The 27,042-nt window shown below is 43.6% G+C and overlaps 1 protein-coding gene across 9 annotated transcripts in view; it reads right to left on the bottom strand.

Annotated features, from left to right (window-relative positions):
* Positions 1-27,042, bottom strand: part of AGAP1 (ArfGAP with GTPase domain, ankyrin repeat and PH domain 1) — a 289,598-nt gene that overhangs the window by 164,140 nt on the left and 98,416 nt on the right. For all 9 annotated transcript variants that reach the window (XM_079310686.1, XM_079310687.1, XM_079310688.1 and 6 more), the window contains 3 exons: positions 19,215-19,300; positions 15,621-15,762; positions 11,984-12,118 (listed from right to left, as the gene is read on the bottom strand). In XM_079310686.1, the coding sequence (XP_079166812.1) occupies positions 11,984-12,118; positions 15,621-15,762; positions 19,215-19,300 (363 nt within the window). The remainder of the gene's footprint in view (positions 1-11,983; positions 12,119-15,620; positions 15,763-19,214; positions 19,301-27,042) is intronic.

The raw sequence follows: 27,042 nt of genomic DNA, 5'->3' as shown, positions 1-27,042 counted from the left end.
TCTCCGTGCAAGCCACGGCGTTTGCTGATGGGAAAAAGTGAGCTCACACTCATTTCCCCAAGCAAAGCCCAAAGCCCTCCTGCTCGGCTCTCGGGGCTGAATTCCCTGGCAGGACAAGAGCTGTAGCCCCATAAGGAGCCGACTCCTCCGGATGCTCCGTTTGGGAGCTCATCCCCCTCCCCCAGGAGTGCTGGTGCCGCAGGAGCTGCACTGACAGAGCTGCCCTGCCCCAGTTCAGAGGGCTGCTCTCACATCATCAGCACAGCTATAGCCAACACAGGGACAAGAAAGGCACAGACCGAGGGGAAAACAGCAAAACACTCCCTAGGAGAATTCAGGGTGCAAGGTGAGAGTCTCATCCAGTTCCACATCTTGGAGAGCTGGGAACACTGCAGCACCCAAGAGATGAGTTGAGGGAAACCTCATCTAGGCTGAGACTTTATCTCTCCCTGCTCCTAAGATGGATCCTAGAAAACACCCAAGGGTATCAGCAGCCTGATCACTTTTCATTCCCAAAAGGAAGTTATTACTGTGCTCCAACCAAGGAAAGCTTGGAATATTAAAAGGGAAGACTCCAGGCATACAAGACCTGTAACATCTGGAGCCATTTCTCTTGTCTGTGATCACAGTACGGGGGTGCTGCATATTTTCGGAGATGCAAACACTCTTCTCCAATTACCACTAATTTAAATCAAAACTGGTTTCTCATAAAAACCTGTGTAAGACCATTCATCTCCTCTGCACGTCCAAGAACGAGTAAACAGCAGGTTCAATTAAAACCTGCCACTGGTGCAAAAGATGGGAATGCAGGAAACCTTCCTTCACTGATGGACAGACAGAAAATGGCTTTCAGCAATGCTGATGGCTGAGTGAAAAACATCAGCAGGGTTAAACACTTGCTTAAATAAATACCTATTTTAACTACTTGGGGGAAAAAAACAATGCAAAATTCAGAGTATTCTGTATTTGCTTTTACCTTAAAAAAACACAAGTGGAAGAAGATATATAGCAGCTTACATTTTTACAGCAGCTGCCTTTTAGCTTAATATTCCATGTTTACAGGATAAGTAAGGGTTCAATAAAAGTAAATTTATTCCACAATTACATATTGCAGGAGAGGCAGTAATAACTACCAGAGCAAGCCCTAACCACAAATGCTTCCAAATGGGAAACATTAATGTAAGTAGCCACTATTAAGGTCATTGTGCCTGTTATTTTAAATTCAATCCATTTTCTCAGCTAAACAACCTTTATATGTCTCTGTTTAAAAGGAGAGCTTGGCATCCCACGTGTCAGGTGTAAAAGAGAAAGGAGTGCTGGACAATTCTAATGCTGGAATTTGGAAATGGCAATTGATCCAGCTCATTCCTGGCCATGTGCAGCCAGAAACGTCAGAAGTTACTTTGTTCTGAAGAAGCAGTGCCACTGTCAAGTCACACCAGGGGAGGGGAGTTCCTGCTCTGCACTGAGCACAAACCCCCTCCCTGCCCTGACAGCCCGAGGTGGAACTTGCTGGGAGCAACCTTGATGACCAAAAAGATGTAAATCTGTAGTGCAAGGCACCAAAGGCAATAAGAAGTTTCACAGGACAAAGTGCTTGGTTAACAAATCTTTGCTTCTTAAACCTTGTCTTACAAGATATGAAAATACAGCTGTAAATCAGGCTTGGTATTAAATATCTTTAATCAATGCCAACATGCTTTTTTTTTTTTTACTCCACAGGTAACTCTAATTAACACTGCACATCACTTATTGCCAACTTCCATGCAAATCACTGCCTTCCAAGACTAGGTAAGCAAATATACCAATAAATCCACTGGAAACATTCTGGCATCTGAAGCAATTTAAAAAATAAACCTGTGTTTTTGTCACTGCTTGAACTGTGCTGAAAATAGAAGCAATGACTCAAGGATTTAAGGGGAACACACAGGTAAAATCTTCTGCACATGGATTTACCTCATGGAGTTCTGCTCCCTTTCCATGGGGGTAGAATCAAGTGATAAATCCTGTTATACACCACAAAGACTTATGATTTTAAATTGCAAAGGTTAAAAAATGCTGAAACAAGAAAAAAAGTCAAAGTGAAGATTCAAAGATAATGTTGTCACATTGATCTGTTTTGTAAAATGTCCATAAAGGAAGCAACTGAGTTGTTCATTATCCTTCAAGAATAACATTCTTAAGGATAACACCATTGTATGTATTTAATCCTATGTCAAAACACAGAATTGCTTTTTAATCACATCAAAACACAGATTTGGGTAACAGAAAATTATATGATGCTTCAGGATTTTACCTCCTTAGTGAGTAATTTCCTACTCCCACTTTGAAGCAGCTTCATGGAGAGCACACTACCAACTGACTGCTTTCATATAGAACATTTCTGCTTTCAAGACTCATGCACACCCAGTGAGCTCACTAATAGAGCACAGAAAAGGACACAAAGTGATAGAAAGCTGCTGGTTATGTTAGTGCATTTCAGATGCAATCACTCTCCAGAAAAAAATAAATTAATCACATTTACTAAATCAAGTGCCTCATCCAGACGGTTCTATTCATTCAACTTAAAGAAAAAGGTCACCAAAAAACCAGAATAATCAATGATTTTCTTTTTTCAACTGCCAAAATGACACAATTGTTACCTAACAACTCAAAGCCTGAAGTCAGAGGTGCAACCACACCATGAGATCACACCCAGACAGGGAACAGCTGGTTCCAACACAAGAGCCATGATTGCTGGGATAGGTAAGAAAAAAGTTATAGTCACCTAATACTTTGAAAAAACACCACTTTTTCTCACATTAAATATTCAAAAATATTATTCCTTAAGATGGATTCTCCTCAGAAAAGAGTAATTACGTCCAGCAACACCAAAAAAAGCTGCATTAAACACAGTACTGCTTCTATGCTGTTCACCCAACTCAAGCTAGAGAATTTCTTATACTTTGAAGAAAAACCTCCCTCCAAACAAACCACCAAGGACCTAAATAAGATTAATAAACCACCTCAGCTCATGAGCTCACTGCCCACTGAGCCATCAAAATCCACCTCTGGGGCACACAGAGGCCTGTTGGAAAGAGTTAAGCTCTGTGTTGCCAACACTGCTTCAGTGCATGTGGAATAAATCCTGCTCCTAGAACACCCTTCAGAAATACAGCAGCAGAGAGGAAGCCATCTCCTCCATCACTACAGGCTAAAAATCCTTTGGGTTTGTGGGTTTATGAACATCCAGCTGTCACAAAAGCAGTTCCCTGCCAGAGCAGAAGCATCATAGAGCATTTCACATAAATCTCCCAAAACACATAAGCCCCCCCTTTGCACTTTAATCATTTGCTAACAGTTACAATAAGATTGTATTAAAAATTTAAACTGCCCTACTTAATGCAATTTACCTTCAAAGGTCCATTTCCAGAGAATGAAGTCGAATGATATAAATGTCGAACACTTGATCAGATTTATGGTGCCCAAGAATATTTCTCTTGATACAGATCTGACGAGTGAAGGCTAATGGCTTTAGTTTTATTACTTTTTAAGCACTTAATGGGAAAATTCAGACATTTTCACAAGACTAAGCTCGAGCAAGAATATGGTGCATTTAGAGGCTGACAGCAGAGGAGAAAGCTGTGTGCTCTCTGTGGAGATGACGGGTTAAACAGTGTTATTAAGCCAGAGATTAACACCAAGTATTTATCCAGACAATTTGTCACACAACAGTTAGGCCTGAGTGCCTCTGCTAAACAGGGGAGAGCAGCACCAAGTGCTGACTCTACAGCTGAGTTTCCAGCTGGACCTGGGGCAGAAATCCCAGGGAAAGACAACTGAAGTCACACTGGGATTGGAAAAGCAGAACTGACTGGTACTGCCATGGGCACAGATCAACCAGTGCCTGCAAGTGATTAGGAAATAGCCCTTTCATTCCTTAGGGAATCCCACCTTTTCACCCCAACCGTGTTCTCCCCAATGCTACAAAGCAACAGTTTCACTTGTCCAAAAACACTTTTTCTTTCCTTTAAATTTTTTTTTTAAACTGCAAGACAGCTGGGAGTCCTCAGATTTCAATTAATGTCTAGGTACTTGGCTGATCAATCACCGAGTGCTATAAATTCCCCTCTATTTCTCATTAGTTACACTATTGCACAGCTTAAATCTAAGCCTACCTTTCTGAAAGACTGTAAATTACCAGGCCTAAGACACAAGCGAGTGCATCAGGCATCAGGAGGGGCATAAATGATGGGAGGGAGGCGATTGGACGTACGCCTCACTCCGCCTGATTTACTCCTCACCAGGGGTTTTTGCACACAAAAGTAGCAGCAGCACAAGTGCCACCAGCAGCACTCCATCTCCTGCAGTTTGCATATCTGACTTGAGACCAGTAATGACCTGTCTTTATTAACATTAACAAGTTTTATGCCCCAAATCCAATTTTCCATGGAAAAATATATTTCTTCAGCATCTGCCAATACTGTTCCTTCATTAAGTGCAGATAGAGCTTGAAGAAAAACAAACCTCTGCCTTAATTTAAAGTTGGTACTGTGGCTCTGAAAGCCACCTTCAGCCTTTTCAAAGGTGAGACAGTGCAGAAGTTACCTGAAACTAAAAGGAACACACATTCAGACATTTATTAACAAAACTATTCAATTTTTAGTCATGTACCAGCTTTTATAATAATCTTTGAACTAAAGGTGATAAGACAGCACTCCACAGAGGTTGCTAAGGGAATCCACTTGTCACAGATGACAAATATGCTCCAAAAAATGTCTTCCATCAAGGTTAAAATTTATTCAAAAATGAAGTTTTGAAAGTTGCAGGAAACTCAGTCCAGGGCTATAGGCAGCCAAACAAACAAACAAACAAACAAAAAAAAACCCCAAAAAAACCACAACCCAAAAAAACCCAAAAACAAGAGAAAAAAAGAGAAAAGTCTAAGAAAATAAAAAACCAGGAACCTGGGACCAATTATCAGCAGATAATGAAGTGACACGTGGAGACTGTCAGACCCATCAGAAATCACAGGATCCTTTAGGCTGGAAAAGCCCTCTAAAAATCACAGAGTCCAAGCATTACCCCAGCCCTGCCAAGGCCACCACCAACCACATCTCCAAGTGCCACATCCCCCAGTTTTCCCAATCCCTTAATAAAACCTATGGAACAACTGTGTTCACATTTAATAATTGGGATAATTTTCGTAACTGAGGCAGCCCGTGCAGTCCCATCCATCTGCCAACTAATTTTCCTTACTGATTTTAGCTTACCTCCCAATCAAATTGCTGAAACAAGTCCACAGGGATCCCAGACTAGTATCCCTGGAAAGACCTAGCTAAAGAAATAACCAAAACATACAAAGAGAAGCTGTTCAAAAGTAGCTCTGTGTTCTCCAGACTCATCTCTTGAGTTGCACAATAAGATGTTGTGCTGGATTCTCTCCTTTCCACAAAATATTGATCAGATCCTGCAGCAGGCAGGACCTGACCTTGCTGCTTCTGGCTCACACACAACTCCAGTAACTAAGAAAGAGATTGATGCAGAGAGCAAGAGTCTTGATGTTTAAGACTGGCCAACAACAGACACTGAAAGAGAAGGAGGAGCTTACAGGTAAAATTCACTTTGCACTGACATTTGATGAAAATCACACACCAGGATCGGTGCAAATGCTTTTCTTCTAGAAGAAGGGGCAGAAGCTCCAGCTTTGGTGGGCATGAGTTGACTCATGCAGCACCACCTCATCACACCTAACCTCAATTCCAAAATTCACTATGCATAATGAAAGATTCTGCACTTTCTAGAGAAGAAGTAAGGAAAAACACATCTCCTGAACTGGGCAGCAGTGCTGGAAGTTTGCTGGCGCAGGAATTCCGAGGTAAATGCCAGCACAGTGCCTTGCTCTGCTCACCACCCCCAGGCATCCAGGCTTTTAAAGGCTGAATACACCGTGCTAATCCAGGCCCAGCAAACAGCTCAATGGGATTTGCATATGCATACGGATTAGCTGAAAGGCAACGATTTGCAATGCTCTTCCGAAATGGCTTTTGAGGAACCAGCTATGCTAATGATCAACTTTGATGCTGAAGATGTGTTTGTTACACAACAGAGAAGGTTACAAAAGGATTATGTTTATTACACCGGTTTTAAATGTTTGATAGCTCAGACAAAAGCATCTCTTCATTATGAGGGGGCAAAGCTGGATCTGCTCTTTAATAAATGTTCCTAAACACATCCAGAACAGAATAGAGGTACAGAAAGGGCATTTTCCCTTCCCTGTCTTCAGACAACACATCTCGTGGGTGAGCTCTTAATTTTCCATTCATCAATATTAAGCCAGCAAAGCCTTTTTTTTAACTTTCCACAAGCAAATTTAAAGAGAAATCCACAAAGGACAGTTAAAACCAATGGGCAAGGGAAGAAGCATTGACAATAACTAAAAAATAATATTAAAAATCAAGCTTTAGATATTTCATGTTGCCCTCTGTATGTGAAGGCTTCCTGGAAAAGCTGTACAGAACATGGCATAAAGCAGCAAACGAAGTGAATGGGCTTTTAAGATTTGTCAATAAAAAATTAAGAAGATAAAGTCAGATTAAATGATCAAACCATCATCATAGAAATGTAACAAAGAGCACAGCACTAGGAAGAGAGACAAAGATATGCTGGGCAAGGAAGAGCATCCCCCAAAATGCAGCAAATGAGGCACAGTTTACACAGAACACTTAGAAATAAAGCAGACACAAGGAAGAAAAATGTTCTGGCTGTAATAAAGCAAATATAAACTGGCACTTTGTGGAGGTCATGCTCTGCTGAAGCCCTTCCTGGCCCTGACCTAACCTTGTGGCCAGTTCCTCTGAAGCATCATTTTGCAGCTGCTAAAGAATCCTGGCTCTAACAGGTATCACCAAGCAGTATTTGATTTTATTTGTGTTTAAACCCTCCCCTCTGGACACAGCCCTGTTAGTAGCAGCCATGCTGTGCCATCAGTTTGCTGTTCAGCTCACTTGGCTCCAAAAGAACTGTAGAAATTGTCACTGCTCCTTTCAGCTTCTGGCACCAGCCCCACCAGGAACTGCAGCATAACAACACTTGTTTATGGCTTAGTTCTATTCTGCTTTTCCTTTACTGAGAAAAGGAGAGATTTGAAAAATTAAGGATTTCCCAACTTCCTTCTTCTTCCAGATTTTCTCATTTCTAAGGGAAAACAATTCCTACTTGCTCGCCAGACACTCCACAAATGTGTTTCTAACACTTTATCTCCCAAGCACAACACACAAGTCTGTCAAACAGACTGGTCCTGCCTCTTACTCTCATCTCTACTGTAAAATTTAAAAAAAGGCAATTTACCCTCTAACAACCACCTTATTTCCTGCCCCACGATTTCAATTAGAGTTTGCATTACAGAATATGGACTAATTCTGAATCGTCACTACTGAAATCTTAGCATTTTGCTAAGATTTATCAATGTTCTTTTTGCCATTCAATGAAGAATTTATCTATGTTGAAGTAGGTCTTGCATTTATCGTACTCTCAAAAAATAAAAATTAACAGCTGTCACCTATTGTATAAAATCAGCAGCTCTGCTCTAGGTTTTAGTAACCTGCCTTACTGCATATTAAGACTTAAAGGAAGTGCCATAAAACAACCCCTATAAAATTAAAAGTCACACAAAAAGTTCTGCAAGAGATTATGGTTTTCTCCAAGTCACCTTGCTCAATTCACACAGCTCAATTCAAGCCTATGTTATATAAATTTTGGGTATTGGTTAATTCACTCTTGCTAGTTAACACTGGGCCTACAGCAGCCTACAGCATGATTTTGACACCAGAACTTGTAACCTATAGGGACGGAAAAATAGCAAAAAAAAAAAAAAAAAGGATGGTGGAGTGAAATGCTTGTTTCCACACTACATCATCTCGTTTATTAATGACCCTTAAGAGTTGCAGGCAGGCAAGAAGGATAAAGTAGGTGTAAGGGCAAAGCATGAGCAAGGGCGAAGTGAGTTCAGAATAAAACATGAGCAGAAACACCTGACAAGACGAGGGTGACCAGATGTGTGCGCTCACATCCTTTCCCTTTGCAGCGTTTGAGGGCCGAAGCGCCGCGCGGCGCCGCCATCACGGGCCCCTCACGCCGCGGCTCGCGCGCCCCCTGGCGGCCGCTCTTCCCCGCCAAACGCAACGCGGATAAAAGATCAAAATACTCATTTCACGTTAAAATCAACGTCTTAAAACGAACCTAACACTGAAACTACTTCAAATGAACGGGGGCTGAAAATGAACGTGGCTTGAGCGGGCTACGCCATAATATCTAGGAAAAGTAATTGACTCCCTCGTGTCACTTTCTCGCTAAAAACACCCAAACCAAACAAACCAGGAGCACACAAAGATCTAACCAGCCAAAATATTGATGTCCCTTTTATTTACTTCCCGTTAGGCTGATTAGCATTTCCTAATGAAAACACATTTATAAAAGCTGATTTGATCGTGCTGATGGCAATGACAACCCTTTCTTCCCCTCAATCCGGCTGCACCAGGATTAATTTGTCACCCCTGCCCCTTAATGGTGCTTTGAATTCTCCTTTTAAAACACCTTTGTTCAACACCACACAGGAAACGCTGTTTGGATCTGGAAATAAAGTTAAGTCTGGTCGATTTTTTACACAAAGCAGACATATTCATTAACAAAAGATTAGTTAAATTGTGTGGGAAATGGATTTGTAGAGGTAGTTGGCTTCTGATTGTGATGGTGCGAATTGTAACTGTATTTTCTCACCCTTCATACGACACTGAAAATGGAATAAAAGTTTTTTAAAATACCCCTCAGTTGCCCCATCTCTGGGTCAGAAAAGGGCAAAACCCGACTAATTTGCAAATAAAGCATCCAAAAGTGCTGGCAGCAGCACAGCATCAGAGTAAAGTGAAAATTGTGGGGCAACAGCACCTGCAACTCCTGCCTCAATACTCACAGGTTTATTGTTATTTTGGGCAGCACTAGATCAAAATCTGGTCAAACCCTTTTTTTTCACACCATGTGATAGTAAAATTTTATCCTCTAAATATTTGAATATTTGCTCCTTTGTGGTGTCAGAGACTCTCATGGCCCACAGTTAAATGGGTCAGGGAAAATGTAAACGTAAAGCAGGGCAAGATGTGTGGCTATGAATACACTAAACAGAAATAAAAGCAATTCTCATGCATTAATGGTACATCAAGCTAATTCAAGAAGGCTAAAACCATTAAAAAGGCATCCTGGGGCAGTACACAGTCATTACAATACTGTGCTGACAAGAAGTATTAAAATAATCATTTCCTATGTCATTGATAGAATCCGTTCTGATAAGCAGGGAGGAAAAAAAGTCTCTAATTCTTAATTGGGAATATGAACCAAAATGGATCTTATTAGCATTTATCTAATTTTTAAAATGCAAGTTGCTTGTTCAACTATTCAAGATACCCAAAAATAAGAAAGGATGTATTAGCCTCCATCGTTGGGAACATTACTAAGCTAAACCCTTGAAACATGGAAATTCTCTTTTCTATTTCAGCCTGAAATTCAGGTTTTAACTCCCAACAGTATGTAAGATTAAACCTCAGTGAGACATGGCTGAAGGTGAAAAAACAGCCTCTAAAATAGCAGAATGTGAAGCATGATTTTAGCTTTCACTTTCCTCAGCATTCCTCTTGAAAAATATGAACCAATGGACTCAATGATCTTAAGGGTCTTTTCCAACCCAAGTGATTCAATGATTCCATCTCTGTTACAATCAATAGTGAGCTTATCAACTGTAATGAAGCTTGGAAACGAGGTATTGGGATTTAACTCGAGAATAAAGTAGCATTTTCATAATAACAATAATCATTCAAGTTAAATTATTTTACCACTCAGCTGTGGAGAAAATGGGAAATGAGTTATCACAGAAGAATCGTAACTGATGACCACAAAGTTCAGTAGCTGCTTGCAGGGGACAAATTAGAAATTTAATTTCTAAAGTGTGTGCAATGAAGGAGTAGAAGCCTCTTCAATGCCATTTCCAATTTCTTCCTGCAAAAGGTAGGTCTACATCTCAGCAAGGCACAACACAGAAACAAGAAAACTGATTTGAAAAAAAGCCTGCAAACAAAGCAGCCCAAAACAGGAGCTGGTGTCAAAATCCACTGTGTGTGGAAGAAAACTCTGTGGGCTGGAACATCCTCAGGTGGAACATTATATATATGATTTTCTTTTTTTCCTATCAGAGAATCCCGAATGGTTCAGATTAAAAGGAACCATCTTGTTCCACCCCCTGCCAGGGCAGGGATACCTTCCACCATCCCAGGCTGCCCAGCTAATGCGAACCCTCTGAAGAAGCCACTAAAAATCATTAAAGCTACACTGAACCTGAACGCCCCAGAGCAGCACAAACCAAGGGATATTTAATCAAGTGCTCCCTATTAACAGCTTGCACTGCTCATTCACACCCCCTCACTTAATGGGGTTAAGAAGTTGCTTTGTTTCCTGCTGAAATAAACAGCAAAAATTATCAGGAATTGGATTTGGTCCCAGACGTGTCTGGCAAGTGTAACCCATTCATACAGAAGCATTTCTAATCCTATTAGCTAGCAAATATTAGAGTTGGTTGGCTGCCATAGGGGTAAAACAACACCCTGATATTTCTTAAAACACATGATCCCTGTCAATTCTTTCTTGCAGCCAAAGAGAGACAAATGAGCCTCCTGAAAGCTTACAAGTTTATCACACTAGCTTTGTGCCAAGAGACTTCTCTTAAAACCCTGAGAAAGGGAGAAAAAACCCAAGAAGGAGACTGTAGACAGAGCCACAAACACCAGGACTCTGAATATATAATTAACAGTCTAACTATAGCCAGCACTCAAAAATAAATGTGCTAACAAAACCCCTTAATGGCTCTTTGAAACTCCTAATCAATGCAGAAAATCTAGGCAGTCAAAACAGTAATTTTTGCAACTAGTTCAAGAGACAACATGAAGCAAAGCAAGAAGATGCAGCTTCAAACGCTCTTCTCCAAAAATCTGACCAACAGCATGGGAAAAAAACAAGTGCATGCCAGTATTTTCCATGTGAAATGGACAATGTTTTGCCTCTTCTCTTCCCATGTAAAAATTACAACGGTTTTCTTCGCCAATGTAAACATTAGAATGTATCACCTTTTTATTCCATGTAAAAATATGCAATTTTTGCCTTGTTTTTTTTTTTTTTAATTTGAAGTGTCTTTTCACACCCCATTGCAAAGTGCTGATGTGACACTGCCTCAGGTAACCACAGGCAGAGCAGGACTTTGCACTGAGGAGCTGGCAACAAAAACCCCCAGAAGTAAGGAGCTCTGAGAAGCATTAAAACTCAATTAAGGTGTTTTTTAGATACTGCAAGCTGCTGTGATGAGGGGCTGACACGTTCAGCCACCAGGGGAACTGGCGAGAAGTGAAGCCAGCTAAGCCCCAGGACACGTGGGTGAAATTCCACTAGAGGGGGCACAGATCCCATCTCATACAACTCCAGGATCATGGACAATCCCAGGGATCCAGGGGCAGCCACAGCTTCTCCGGGCACCCTGTGCCAGGTACTCCCCACCACCCTAGAGAAAAATTCCTTCCCAACACCCAACCTACCTCTCAATTTTTAACACCCTATGAACACTATGGAACTCAAACATAACATTTTCAGCTACTCTGCACAAATAGCCTCTCAGCCTCTCCATGAGCACTAAAACCAAACCAAACTTTGCTAAAACAAAGCAAGCACCAGAGAAAACTAAAATTAAGTAAGGACTAAAAATAGCTTAAGATGCTTAAGACTAAAGGTGCTGGTGGAAAATTCATCAGTGTACGTGCACTGCGTTCAAGTTAAGGAGCTTAGAAAACACAAGAAAAATGGCTAATAAATCAGCATTTTCTTTAACTGAGCAGGCAAATATGTATTCCAGTTCCTTGGAAAGATCAGCCAGGGGATGGAGGGGGGGGCTGGATGAGAAAAGACACAGTACCATCGTGGAAGACTCTCTCCACGTTGAGGCCGTAGGTGGCACAGGTCTCGTAGTAAGTGCATCTCTTGAGGTCATTGGACAACTTCCTGGCTCTGGCATCATCAATGACACGGGGGTTGGTGGAGCTGATGGCATCTGCAGGAGGACAGGGGGCAAACACCCATTAAAGGTCACTTGGAAACACCAGCCTGGGGTTCAGAATCACAGGAGACCTCTGAGATCACCGAGTGTAATGTCAACCCACGGTCACCACCAGCCCATGCCCTCAAGTGCCACATCCACGTGGCTTTTGAGTACTTCCAGGGATGGCTCCAATGCTTCTTCTGTAAAGAATATCCAACCTGAACCTCCCTTGGTGCAACTTCAGGCCAGCTCCTCTCATACTGACCAAGACCCAAGCAGTGAGTTTAAAGACAAACCATGAAACTGTGCACATCACTTTAATTTACATCTCCTTATTCAAAATACCAGTACACTGATTCTAAAAGCCAGAGGGAAAACCTCCAGTGCTTTCTGTTTTCCTTAAATACATATATTGAGCTCATTTGCTGCCAAAAAAGAAAAAAAAAAAAAAAAAGTACAATCACATGAAAGAGCACGAGCTCTGATGTAAAATATATTTAGGGAAACAAGTGGGTGATTAGTACAAACATGTCAAATGGTTTATAGGCCTCTCTAAATATCAGTGGCTAAAGAGTATGTAATATTATGTATTTTCAAGAAATTAACTTAATTGTAAATTTCTCTCTCAAACTCTACTGTAAAGGCATCCAGACATGTTGTGGGAATATACTGCAAAGCTGATAAAAATTGAATTTTTGTAAACAATCATACTTGGCAATTCTCTCCAAGAGCTTTTTTTCAATGAAAACTGAAAACCAGAAATTTCATTTTCTAGAGCTATCCAGAGGAGCTGAAAAAAACTTACACCAGAACAGATGAATAAGAAGCTTATTTTTTGCTACTCCATCATAGTGATAAACTCTGTATACAAAGGTGATACTATTTGAAGTGATAATCTTACTACCAGATCTTGAAAAAGAACTTTTTTTTTTTTTTCCCCAGGAGTACCATGTTACTCTTCCACCCCTGGATCCCTGGAAGTGTTCCAGGCCAGGCTGAAAGGGCCTTGGATCAACCTGGGATAGTGGAAGGTGTCCCTGCCCACAGCAGAGGGGTTGCACTCAATGATCTCCAAGGTCCCTTTCAGTCCAAACCATTCTGGGATTCTACAACAGGCACTAATTTCATCATTTACAGCTGCCCAGAAAATCTTCCTTAAAATCTGCAACCACCCACAGCAGCAGAACAGGTTCTTTCTTTGGGAAAAAAGCATCACCTGAACCTAAACATGGAATCAATGCCTCTTGCAATGCTGTATTTGAGGCTCTGCCCCAGACCTCAAGTGATGTTGGCATTACCATCTCATCAGACCCAATTAACAAAAATAAAGCAGAAACTGGGAAAAGCAGGAGCCTGGTTTTTATCAGCAGAGGGCGCTGGTAACATTTAATCAGGAAGGAACTGCCAGGGCTCAGCTGCAGAACCCCACAGCTTCCCAAAGTTTGCATCCTTGCTCCAAGGTGGCTCAGGCTGGAGCACTGAGCTGGCTTTGGAAGTCAGGGAAGAACAACTGGAAGCACTGGGACGGTGTCAATATTTTGGGAAAGATTTCATTTCACATCTTGTTTCAGGGATATCTGCCAAAACCAAGTCCAGGTTGGAGAGGGCTTGGAGCAACCAGGGCTAGTGGAAGGTGTCCTTGCCCATGGCACAGAGTTGGAATTAAATGTGCTTTAAGGTGCTCTCCATCCCAAACCATTCTGGGATTCTATTATATTGAAAGAGGCATATTTCAAATATGGATTTTAACAAGTGTATTTATGTATTTCATGTATTTTATTTCACTGTAGAACACAGACAAAAAGCTGCGTTTTTTCCTGATGCTTATTCCTAGAATTAACATTATTTCCATCTTTTCAAAAAATCCCCTTTTTATCAGAGCTGCAACAGAAAATGAAGTTTTCTTGTTCTCTAAGTAACAGGAAGGAGATGGAAAACCATAACTCAGTGGCAGAAGGGCAGAAAGAAAAAAAATGTTGGAGAAATGTTTCCCCTTCATCTTTTCAACTCCACCTTCAAGCCCAAAATGTGGCCCTTCAAAGCAGCTCCTTTCTGCTTTTTTTGTGAAATTTCTGCTGTTCTAAGACTTTTTCTGTTCCTACTTCCCCTTTTCCTTCTTATCATCTGTTTCCTCCCTCCAGCTGGACTGTGATTCCTCCTTCCCTGCTGCCCACACATCCCCTCTGCACTGTCACCCCTTGGCAGGAGGCAGGGGAAGGCCAACTTGCTCCCTGACCACGTGGCTGAAAAAAACCACCAAAAAGCTCCAGCACCACCAAAACCACTGGGACACACTAAAAGGAGGATGCCCAAAACTGAACCACCAACAATTCACATCACCTGTGTCCTGCCTCTAACAAAGAACAGCAACCTGGGGATACTCTTGGAAAGAGATGTTCCAGAGGGAAGGAAAAGAAGTGAGGAGCAGCTGGTGGGGGGAGGGGATTTATCCCGGAGCAAAGGAGGCTCAGGGGGAACCTTCTGGCTCTGCACAGCTCCCTGACAGGAGGGGACAGCCAGGTGGGCTCTGTACCCAAGAACAAGGGACAGGAAGAGGAGAAATGGCCTCAAACTGTGCCCAAAGGGATGTGCAGCCCAGGGAGTGCTGGAGTCACAGTCCCTGGAAGGATGTAGAAGTGGTGTGGATGCAGCACATGGGGACATGGTTTAGTGCTGGCACTGGCAGTGCTGAGGGGACAGTCGGGTTTGATGATTTCAAAAGGTTTTTTCCAACCTTAACGATTCCATGGTTCTGTATGGTCAGGAACAGAACAGCCTCAACTCCACCAATGCAGCAAACCACCCACAGTATGGGGAACTGCTGAAATATTACTGGGATATGCTAGCACAACAAGGCAGAGAATATCCAAAAGACCAAATGCCAAATAAACAAATATTTTGGGCAAATTTCCCTTGCCATATTTTCCTTCAGAACAGCAGAAGGAAAAACTGGGGGGAGAGGTTGGCTCAGGTGGCAAAAAGCTGCATTTCTGCTTGATTTACAGAAGACTCCCAGAGGCAAAGCCTGAGACCAGGGTTCACTTCTGCTTCCTCCTGTGGTGCTGGAGGTTTTCCACCTTTCAGCAATGCCAGGATGTTGAACTCTTCCAGACTGCCAAAAAAAAAGACATGGAAACTGGTCTGGCTGCTGAACTTCCCTACACAATTGATTCACCTGCCCAAATTCAATGAGGGCATCTCCCTGCTGAGCAAGAAAACCACCATGACCAGGACACTGAAAACATTACTTAAAATTTCCTTGCAAGCCATAGAATCCTGGAGTGGTCTGAGTTGGAAGGGATCTTAAAGCTCATGGTGTTGTACCCCCTGCCATGGGCAGGGACACCTTCCACTGTCCCAGGTGCCTCCAAGCCCTGTCCAGCCTGGCCTGGGACACTTCCAGGGATCCAGGGGCAGCCACAGCTGCTCTGGGCACCCTGTGCCAGGAGCTGCCCACACTCCCAGGGAAGAATTTCTTGTACATATCCAAGCTAACCTTCCCCACTGCACTCACCCTGGGTGCCCACCAGCACCATGGGGATCTCGCTGGTGTTGCGGTAGTTGGCCATGCGGCTGTAGTAGTGGTAAACAGTCTGGAAGCTGACTTCATCCTCCAGGCTGAACACAAAGATAACAGCATCCACCCACATGGCAAACTGCAGGATAAAAATGGAAAAGGACAACTGTGAGAAGAGCAGCGAGGAGGGGGAAGGAAAGAAAGCCAAGAGAGAAACGTTCTTACCTTCCTGCAAGGGAAAAACACACCAGAGAAACTCACAACCAACCAAGGCCTCAACGGGGGGATAAGCTGCTAAAATGATGAATCTCATCACCCTGCAAGACATGGGGATCTGGGATACACAAGGGATTTCTCCACACTGGGGTGTGCACACTGAGTTTGATTCCCAGAGAACAGAGCAGGCTGAGATGGCTGGATCTGCATTGGAAATGAGCAGCACTCCTCTGCAGTCCGCATGCTGGTGTGGCTGGCAATGCCAGGACAGGCATTGCTAGGAATTCTCACATCTTAATCCATGTCCAAAAAGCATTTGAGACTTCCAATTCTTCATCAAGTGCCTCCTGCTTTCAGTGGAGGAGCAAACTGCTGCCTCTTGGCATCAGGAACCTGCTGAGGGACATGCAGGTGCACAGGCCAAGCCAAGGTGCTCCTCAATGACCATGCAAGTGAGAAGCCTTCAGCTCACAAGTGAATTAAGATTGTTTAGATACATTTAACTTAATAGTGAATATAAACAGGGAAAAAACTCCAGCTTACCTCACTGCCTTTATTTTTCCCTAAGTGACTCCATTCCTACCCAAATTTAGAGCAATGGAAACAAGCTTCAGCCAGGGGATTTTCATGCTCTTTGTTATGTTATTACTACAACATGCCAGGGGACACACTGAACAGTGAGGCTCACTGGGGAAAGGCTCTGCATATTCATGATTATTGTATTGAAACCAAACATTGCCTGGGCTGTAAAAATAGACAAAAAATTGTTTTGAGGTTTTTCAAGACAGTCAGGAGGACAATCTTCCAGAGGGAAAGGACAGGACTGATTAACACACAGCAGAGTCACTGCCAGAATAAGGTCAACCACCATGCTGTTTAACTGTTCAAACCAGAAGATGCAACCAGAGGAACTGGAGACAGCGTTATTATTTGGCAGATGTGGGCTTGGGTCTCATTATAAAGTGGTTTTTGTTGACTGGACTCAGCAGCATCATGCCAAAGACTCTTCCCAACAAGTGCAATGTCCTTAAGGCATCCATTTGGAAGCCAACAGTCTCTCTAAACCCTCTGAACATTTGAGCAGTGTGTACAGCAGCCTTCTAATAAAGACTACTTTAAAACACTTCACAGATTTAGACAGTGCAGTTCCTGCAGGCACAAAACTTCCAGAAATTCCTTATTTCTCTTTTCATATTGAAATGCAGCTTCATCTTTGTGGATATCAGACCTGTATTACAAAAAACCACAGGAATTTTGGGAAACACAAGGTCTGGAAACCCTGGATGTCTCATCCTGAGAACTCTGCAGGGAATGGCTTGAAACAAGAATAAATCAGCTGCTGGTGTAGAAATCCATTCTCAGACTCACTACTGTGAGTGAGCAGAGCTGGTAGTTCAAGGCAAGCCCAAAACCAAATTATAAAAGTTTTAAATTTAAAAAGTTGCATGCAGCAGCTCATTGTAGGTCAGTCACTAGGTTAATTTGGTTTTACAACAGGAAATTGATTTATTTTCATCTTTGAACCATTTTATCTTAGGCAAAGAAAGGAGAGATCATAGATCCACTAAAAGAGCCTTCAGGGAAGTTTGTTTTTTCTCCCTGCCTGCCAAAAAGAAGGGGACAGTAACCTGGGGAATACCCAAAACTCAGTGCCAGGAACTCCACCTGTCAGCTCCCTACTTACTGCAGCTGGAATTGAATCCCCATTATTTATGGGCCCACAAGCAAACCTTTCACTGCAGGAATTAATGAACAGATTAAAGATTTTTAGCACACATGTAACTTGAAATTACACACAAAAACTCCAAAGGGAATTTACAGGAAACCCTTGTGCTGAAAGGTGAGACGGCACTGACACCTCAAAGCTCTTTGGCAAATCATGAGGATGGAGAACAAACCTCAGCCACAACAGAATCCCAGAATGTTTTGGGTTGGAAGGGACCTTAAAACTCATCTCATTCCAATCCCCTGCCATAGGCAGGGACATCTTCCACTGGACAAGAGCAATCAAAGACCCAGATTTTCCTGGCACATACCAGGAGCACACCCTGTGCTGCCCATCAGTGTGCAGGCAGCCCCTATGAGCTCTGCAAACCCAGCTCTTGGGGCACCAAACTACCTCAGATTGCTGCCTGTACCTTTACACCCTCACTATTTACATTTTCCCATGAGTGAATGCTCTCTAAGCATCAGAGGCTGGAAACCAGGGGGTGCTTCAGCCAAATCCCTCCCAGCCCCAGACAGAGCTTTCCTTGTAGCTCCTGCTGACACGGCTGCAGATGTGCCAATGCTTCACTTTGTCCTGTGACTTCCTTCCAGGATGTCTCTCTCAGCCTCCATTTCCTGCATGTCCTCTCTCTTCCCCTTTGTCCTGGCACCTTCCCCACGCTCCCACCCTCCTGGAGCTGTGGTGGTGTATTGAAACTTGAGCTGCTGCTGCTGGCACTGCTCCACCTCAGCTGTTTGGCCTGATGCTAAATCCCTGCTTGTTTGGGAGCTGATCCCTCCCAGAAAAGCTAAGCCAAGCAAGGCCAGCAGCAGCCTGCACTCAGGAAATCCTGCCAGTGGCCAGGTGAGGAGAGCTAGAAGAGGATGCTCAAGACAAGGATGCTGCCTGCAGAAAGCGTGGCTGGGTCTGAGGTGATTGAAGCAGCATACCAGCAAACTCTTACTCAAAACACAAACCTACAAGGGTCTCCTCCAAGGAAAAAGGCATGGACAGGCTGGGAGAGCTGGGGGTGCTCAACCTGGAGAAGAAAAGGCTCCAGGGAGACCTTAGAGCCCCTTCCAGAGGGGCTTCAGGAGGGCTGGAAAGGGACTGGGACAAGGGCCTGGAGCAGGACAGGACTCAGGGAATGGCTTCCCATTGCCACAGGACAGGGTTGGATGGGATAGTGGGAAAAATTTCCTCCCTCTGAGGGTGGACAGGCCCTGGAACAGGGTGCCCAGAGAAGCTGTGCCTGCTCCTGGATCCCTGGAAGTGTCCAGGTTGGACATTGGGCTTGGAGCAGCCTGGGACAGTGAAAGGTGTCCCTGCCCATAGCAAGGAGTTGGAATGAGATGAGCTTTAAGGTCCCTTCCCACCAAAACCATTCAGTGATTCTGTGGAATCCTGATGTGTCACTGCTTGGGAATTCAGGATAAATGAACTGTATCCTTACTTGAAGATCTCAGTCAGAATCCCCAATATTTGCTATGCACACTCATTTATCCATTGTAACTGAAATCCCAATCATTTGCTGGACAAAATCTTTTTCACCTGAGGGTGGAAATTCTCCCAGCAGGAGGATGAGAGGGACACAAGACAGAACAAAACAGAGCCAGCTCTTTCAAAGGAAGTTCAGAAAAACAAGGAAAGCAAGGCTTTGGGCTCACCTGTGCCTCTGGAGGGCCTCCTTCATCTCTGATCAGCAGCAGGTAGCTTTGTCCATCAACCACTATCTCCTTCTTGAATCTCCCACCTGCCACACAAAGCAGCTCGTTACACACAGCAAAGGTACAAAACACCAAACAGAAAAAGGCTTCGCTTGTGGAAAAAAAAAAAATGGTCTTTTGCAAATTAACCAACTACTGGAATGTGACTGAAGTTTGTATGGGAACACATGGGAATTACTTAAAGTTCATGTACTTGCCTTATTTATATATATATATATTACATATATATATATTTAAAGATTAAGGATAATGTGGGAAAAAGCCAGCAATTGCACTACAACCCATGTCAGGTGTCCTTGGGATGATAATACAGATAAAACCCATAGGGATCACCTTAGTTTTAGATAATTGTAAGAGAGGTGTCTCTAATACAGGCACAGTTAAACACAAACAACGTGGTGTCTCACCACCAAAATCAGTTTCCTGTGTCATCAGCATTTCCTCAAGGGAAGCCCAGTTCTCAGAGCACACGTGGGATGTTATGGGAATGAGAGCTCTACACTCACACACCACAGTTAGGGGAAGATACCAGACACATGTTAGACAAAAAAAACTACAATGGTGCTACCTCTGCAGATGTGCTAAAGCAGCAGAGAACCCTGTGCTGCTGCCTTGGGATGAATCCCAGACCTGCTCTGGACACCTGGATGAAGAGTCACAGCCCCCAGTCACGCCTGTTCCTCGTCCTGTATTTCCAGGGAATGCAGAACAAGGGCTGCCTGGGCACCAGGGAGGCTCCAACCCCAGCAGCTGGAGCAGCTGCTCTGTCCCCTCCTGCCCCTGGCTCACAGGGACTCAGCACCACCCCAGGGCAGCACTGGGAATGCTTCTTTTGGGGCTCAAAGTGTATTTTGGGCACTCTGCTGCCTCTCTCAAAAATGACACATCCCATTTAGGGCTTCTGGTGTGACAGAGCCTAAGGCAGGATTAGCAAGCTTGGCCTAAGCACTGGGGAGGCATTTAGGCTCCACTTCTGCAGCAAACCCACTCTTACCTCCACACCTAAACCCCAAACTCCCCAAGGCCTCCAGCTTAGCATCACCCACCCTCACAGCTGGGCTTCCACTGAGACAAAACACATCCATTAACACACCATAAACTTCTCTTTTCTTCCTAGTTTTTAAACCTGGAATTAGTTCCCATTTGAACCCTATTTCCCAGCTTCAAAACTTGCCCTTCTACCAAAACAAATGCATTGAAACACGTGCTGAGAGCCAACAGCTCCAACCTGATCTCCAAACAAGCTCCCTAAGCATGTAAGTCAGGCTAATGCTGATCCTCCAAACACAACAATCTGCACAAAAATTGCTGCCTTAGGGTAACCCCACACTGCCTTAGACCCACCATTCCCCTCCAGCCCAACCACAACAGCAGCTTTCAAACCAAGATTACTCCACAGCTCAGCTCTGTGCAACATTGAGGCGTGTTTAAACACATTTTGTGTTTAATAAAAATGTAAGAACGGGAAGTTTTGTGGGTTTGTGCTGGGGTTTTTTGTTCAGGGTTTGTTTTTTTTTAATCTTTCCTTTACAAACTTGCCCTACTAGCAATGTTAAACATGCAACAATTAAGACTATCACATTTCTGGTTGTTTAATGACACAGAAGGAGCAGAAGAGCTACATATGGATTTTCATTATCTTGCTCACGAAGTGGATTTCAGTCCTGCCTTTGCAGATCAAGTGACAGATAAATATATATCATTACTGAACCTGAAAAGAACAATCCCAAACAAGTGTAAAACTTGTAAAGGAAACCAGTCTCAGCTCTCAGAAACTGGATTTCTATTAATCAGGCCATTATTTCAATATGTTGTCGATGAATGAAGTGTTAACTAAGATGAATTACTTAATATAGAGCTCTCCAGAGAGGGGTTTTAAAGCTGTAAGTAACAATGGAAATGCAGTATATGCATGATCACAGAGGGAAAGTTCTGCCTAATTGCCATTTCCTAGTTCCTTTTTTTACAAAAAAACACTGGAAGTTCCCCCAGCTAATTATAAAATACCACACACCAAATGCATTGAGGAGCCAACTCATTATTCCTATTGTCAACAGGATGCCTTGCCAGTCTCATTGCACCTTCAAACAGTCCTCAGAGACACAAAGAAGGTCCACACAGGGTGGAATAAAAATTAGGTAGAGAATTGAAAAATAAAGAAGTATTCGAGTGTGCATACCCAGCTCACAAACGTGAGCCCTAAGAGATTTACTCTCCATGATTTGACTGTTTAGAGCAGCTTGGAAAAGGGTATTAAATTTAATAAATACAGTGCAAGTTAGCCAGCAGCTCTTTTCCTAAATGATCACCTTGGGGACCTGCTCCTTGCCTTCCCCAAAAACACTGGGAGTGGAGCTCAGTGCAATTATTGTTATTTGCAGTGTTAAATTCAGATCCTGACGTGCTGTCCCTCTTCACCAAGGGCTGTCACCCTGCTGCAGCCAAGCAGCACACTCAGCTCAAATCTGCTCAAGTGGCTCCTTCACCCTTACAAGCAGGATGTGCTCATTAGCTGGAATAGGCACATCCTCACAATCCTTCATTTTTGTTTGGATTTAAGCATCTGATGACAAATAGCTTGAATTTAACACCCCTCCAACCAAACTGTTTTAAAGAATGCCCTGCATTTCCAAGCTGCACTAAATATTTCATAACAAATCTGAAGGCTCAGAATTGGAACAGCAAACTCACCCTTATCCCTCGAGTGAGAATTATTTTATGCAAATCTCAGCTCACAGCAGGATTCATCCCTAATATCTTGTGCTTCTACACCATTAAGGAGCCCTTATCATGAGCACACCACAAAATTAGGTGCTGCACAGGACAGAGATTAAGAAAATCCACCTCAATATCAAGAATTTACACAAACAAAAGCATAAACAGTGAAGACTATAAAGAGCAAGGCTGTGCCCTGCAGGTATCTGTGGCTGTAGGATTAAGGCAAACAATAAACTGCTTCTGCCTTTGATTTGATGAACCTTGATGAGACCCATGAACAGTCTGGGCAAGCAAAAACAGCAATTTTGGGATAATTCAGCAATTTTGGGACAGCTCAGTTTGGACAGCACCACGTTCATTATTTTTAAAAGAAATGCATCTTGGAGTTTGTAAAGCACCACAGGCAAAGAGGAATTAGGGAGATCAGCAAATTCAAATATGGGACTACAGCAATCCATGAGGAAACCAAACACTCTCCCAGGGCTACAAAACACCCCTGATTTTCCTAAATACCCGTGTATGTGATGGAGCCAGGAATGACTGTCTAAACCAACAACACTGAGAATAAAGAAATGACCTTCCTAATATAAAGAAGGAGCTCAAAAGCCACAGCAGCACTCCCAGGGGAGGGGCTGGCTTTGCTGTGGTCCCATCAGGATTATGACACATGCAGCTTTTTAATGAGGGAGTTCCTCAGCTCCCAGATGTACCTGCAAGGGGAGGGCATGACTGGTGACCACAGGCACTTCCAGGCAGCTATTCCCAGTTTTCCAGGGCTAGAACAGCATCCACTCACACAGGATCATCTTCAGAATTGTTACAGGTGAACAAATAATGCTGCTGTGCCCAAACCCACCCAGCACAGCCCACAAACCAGAAAAGCTGGATATTACACTGGGAATTCCAGGGATGAAGGCTTTAATCCAGGCTCTGACAGCCTGGCCACCCCCTCCTCTCACCCAGAGCTGTTCCACTGCCTAATTGCTCACTGATTCTCCTGCTGTATCCCCAGGCTCTTTATTCAAGCAAATTGCCACGGGGATGAAGTTATTTAGCCATATGAGAAGGGTAAATTTGGGGGGCTGGCCACACGACAAGAGCAGGCAGCAGCTGAATGTCTGCTGTGGCAGCGAGAGACAGAAGGTAGGGCTGAGGCAGCTCTAGAAGCCAGTATTTTATATTCCCACTGACATGTGCATTTTGACAACAGCAGCCAGTTGTCTCACACATGCACATTCTCTCCCCCCCGTCTTTTTTTCTTCCTACCCTCAGAAGATAGAAAATAGTGCCAAGAACCTGGCTCCTCTTCAGGGAAATACATTCAAAAATCCTCTGTTCAAACAGATGGCCGAACAGTCCTCTAATGGTTTGCTACTTATATTTTTTTATTTAAATAAACTGATTTTAAAATGTTTTTGCGGCATTAAAAAAAAAAAAAAAAATTTAAAAAGAGAAGAAAAGGTTCTTCCCCCAGAGGGTGCTGGCACTGCCCAGGCTCCCCACAGAATGGTTGTGACCTCAACCCTGCCAAGGCTCCAGGAATGTTTGGACAATGCTCTCAGGGATGCACAGGGTGGGACTGCTGGGGTGTCTGTGTTGGATCAATGACCCTTCCAGCTCAGGCTATTCCATGATTCCATGGTTTTGGGTATTTCCTTAATACAACCACTGTGCTAAACAGCAATTCAGCAATCGTGCACAGCTGAGCTGGGTCAAGGATCAAAGACTGAGGAATCATCGCTGCCACACAAGACTGAAGCTGCAGAAGGAGCCCTGGACCACCTTCCCAACAGACTACTGGGGTAAAACAAACCCCAAAAGCCAACACAAGCAGAGCTTTTCAACCCCCACCATCTGCTTCTCTCAATGGGTTTAGGGTATAGCTCAGGAAATAGATGGAGAGCTCTCCTGGAAGTGCCAAGCCACACCCAGTTAAAGCAAGGTACCCCCCCAAAAGCACCACATATAAATGCAATATTGCATCATATAATCTGGTCTTTACCTAAAAACTGGCAAGGAAGCACTAATATATGATCTTGCAACTCCATGGGAAGAGGGTTCTACTGCTGGAATTTTAGCAGCAGCTGCAATGACATTTAAGAATTAATTCTGAGATGCATTCACTGATGTATTTGCAGTGTCTCTCCAGCAGGGCAGATGTAATGGGATCCCAAAACTTAGCAGTGATTTGAAGGGAGATCAGTGAAGTTTAAGTATTCAGGAAAAAAGCTTACACTTCAAAAATATATAAAAACTACCTCAAGCTGCATAGAATCTCCAGGGTTAGATGGGATAGTGGGAAGAAACTTTGAGGGTGGGCAGGCCCTGGCACAGGTTCCCACAGAAGCTGTGGCTGCCTTTGGATTCTTGGCAGTGTCCAAGGCCAGGCTGGACAGTGGGGCTGGGAGCAGCCTGGGACAGTGGAAGGTGTCCCTGCCCATGGCAGGGGTGGAATGGGATGGGATGGGCTTTAAGGTCCCTCCCAAGCCCAACCATGCTGGGATTCCATGATAAACAGGCTGAGCTAGATCCAATGTTTCATCTCAAGCAGAAGGAGAGGAAGGTGATTGATTAACCACCCAGATAAATGAGAACAAACCTGAGCCAGCCTCTGAGCAATTAAGTTTCCCTCATTACCCAGAGACAGGGCTCAGGAGCAGAGCAGTGCATGCTCTACTTTCACTGCAAAGCTCCTGACAGCCAGTGCAGGCTGTACTAAGCCAATTACAGAGGGCCAGCCTTAAAAAATCACCGTTATGTGAGTGCAGACAGAGAGGTAAAGCACACTCTGTCCCCATCAAATGACTCATCTCAAAGAAGGAGCACGATACTGATCCAAGTTTCTGCAGCAGCTTCAACTCTCCTGCACCCAGTTTATTAATAACCTAGAAGATGGAAGTAACAGGCTATTTAGTTTCTAGATAATGAAGCAGGAGGGACTGCAATTATGGCAGAAAATTGGATTGTACTTCAATGTGACCGTAACGAGTTCAAGAAAAAGAGGGGGAAAATAAAAGCAGCATCACAGGGACATCTCATCTTTCCAGTTACTCATTATTATGGTCCCAGGTAAACAGGGAAGAAAGCCAAGTGGGAGCAGACATACCAAGCTCTACACCCCAATTCCAGGGATAAACTTTGGGTTCAGACACTCTTCAGTCAATGAGGCAGGAGCACATCTGTACATCAGTACACAAAAACTGTGGCTCCATGCAGGCAAAAGCTGAACATGCTCCATGTTCTCCTAGATCAGAAGGATTTCTGACAGATTAAAGGGGACAAATCAACCCCCAGGAACCTGTGGGGAGCCCCCTCCTCTGACACTCACCCCAACCCTCACACCCACCCAACCTCCCCAAAATCTGAGCCTCTTGCAGCCACAAGCTGACAAGGATCTACCATTCAATCACTGCTCCCATTTCTACTAATAGCTCATTTTTCATCTTTTTTCCCCCCTTTTCTTGGTTTATTTTACTGACAGCAGGTGTAGAGAGTTGCTTACACCTCACACCCACTAATTGTATATACACATGTCTAATTTTAAAAGCTTATTTTTATCAAAGTGAGTCAGCTCCTGCAGGAAGGATGTGATTCCACTTTAACACACTCCTACCTTTTTCCACCACCAGTCTTTTCCAGTTTTAAATCTTTGCAGCCCAAAACACCACTTTCCAAACAAAGTTCCTTACAGTCAGCTCCATGATTTAAAATATCTTTTTTTTTTGCTGCAGCTCCTTCTAAGTTGGCTTCTCTGGCATTTGATCTTCCAGACAAACCCATCCCAGCTTCCAATCTAACACAAAATTCATCTGCTCAAAATTTCTGCTTGACCTCACAAGCTTCATAATTGCAAAATCTTAACATGCACTAACAAACCCTGAACAGCTCACAAAGATAAGCCCAAAAATTACCTCCTCTAAGCCCTGATGCACAGATCTCAGGCCTTTTCTTATCCCTCTTGCCTTTTCCAACATCCCTTTGCTTTTTATACCTAGCCAGCTTCTCTAATACCTGTCCTCTCATTACAGTTTTACTTCACAAATAGCAACCCTGAAGTTAAAACTGGACTTAGCAGTGATTACACCATAATCTGCCCTCCCTAAAATGGGTACAAACACCTGGTGACAGCCTGCTGTGGCAGCAAATCTGCTGAGAATTCAAAATACTGTGAATAAAATGCTTTCTGATACAACTTCCCAAAACAACAACAGATTCAGGGGAAGGGGAAAAAAAAGCTCACAATAAGAAATCAAATACAAGCTGAACAAGGAACATGTTCAAGTAAGAATATTAATATCTGGCTTTGAGATCAAGAGTGAAACAGTGGCTGCGATTCAGAAATACATCCAGAAGTAGCATTTGAGAAATAAAGCAAAAGGCAGGTCCAGCAGGAGCCACTCCAAACTGGCTTCAAAAGCAACAGCAGCAGAAAGCAGGGAGAACTGGAGACTTAAAAACACAGAATCCCAGCAGTGTCCAGGCTGGAAAAGCCCTTTTACAGCACCAAGCCTGAGCCTCACCCAGCACTGCCAGGGCCACCACCAGCCCCTGTCCCCAGGTGCCACATCCAGGGGCAGTGATGCCACCACTGCCCTGCACAGCCTGTTCCAATGCCCTTCTGGTGGAAAGCCCTTCCTGAATATCCAACCTAAACCTCCCCTGGGCACCACCTCCTCTTGCAGCATCACCTGCTACTTACAAGTCACTTTTATTCCTGTTAAGATCCTAAATTTGTAGCAGAAGTTATAAATCTGCTTTACAGTTTTTCCACCTTCAGAGGAGCCTGTTATGAGAAGGACACAAATGCTACAGCCATTATTTCCCAAAAATCTCTGGGCATCCAAGGTGTTAAAGAGAACACCTGAAAGACCCTCGAGGCACACAGCCTAAAAGGGAAGCCCTTTCTGGAAATCTGCTTCCTCTGCACCTCCTAAAGAGCAAACACTTGAGTTTTTCCTTTAATTAACAGAGCTCCCTATTTGTGTGACACTTTAAACAGTCCCCAAGCTGACAGCTGGAACAGAGAGATTTTCAAAGGACTCCAACCCAC

The sequence above is a fragment of the Erithacus rubecula genome (genome assembly GCF_903797595.1).
Source record: "Erithacus rubecula genome assembly, chromosome: 8".
Lineage (NCBI taxonomy): Eukaryota > Metazoa > Chordata > Aves > Passeriformes > Muscicapidae > Erithacus > Erithacus rubecula.
Note: the sequence above shows the minus strand (reverse complement) of the source record. Positions and strands in the feature narration are given on the sequence as shown.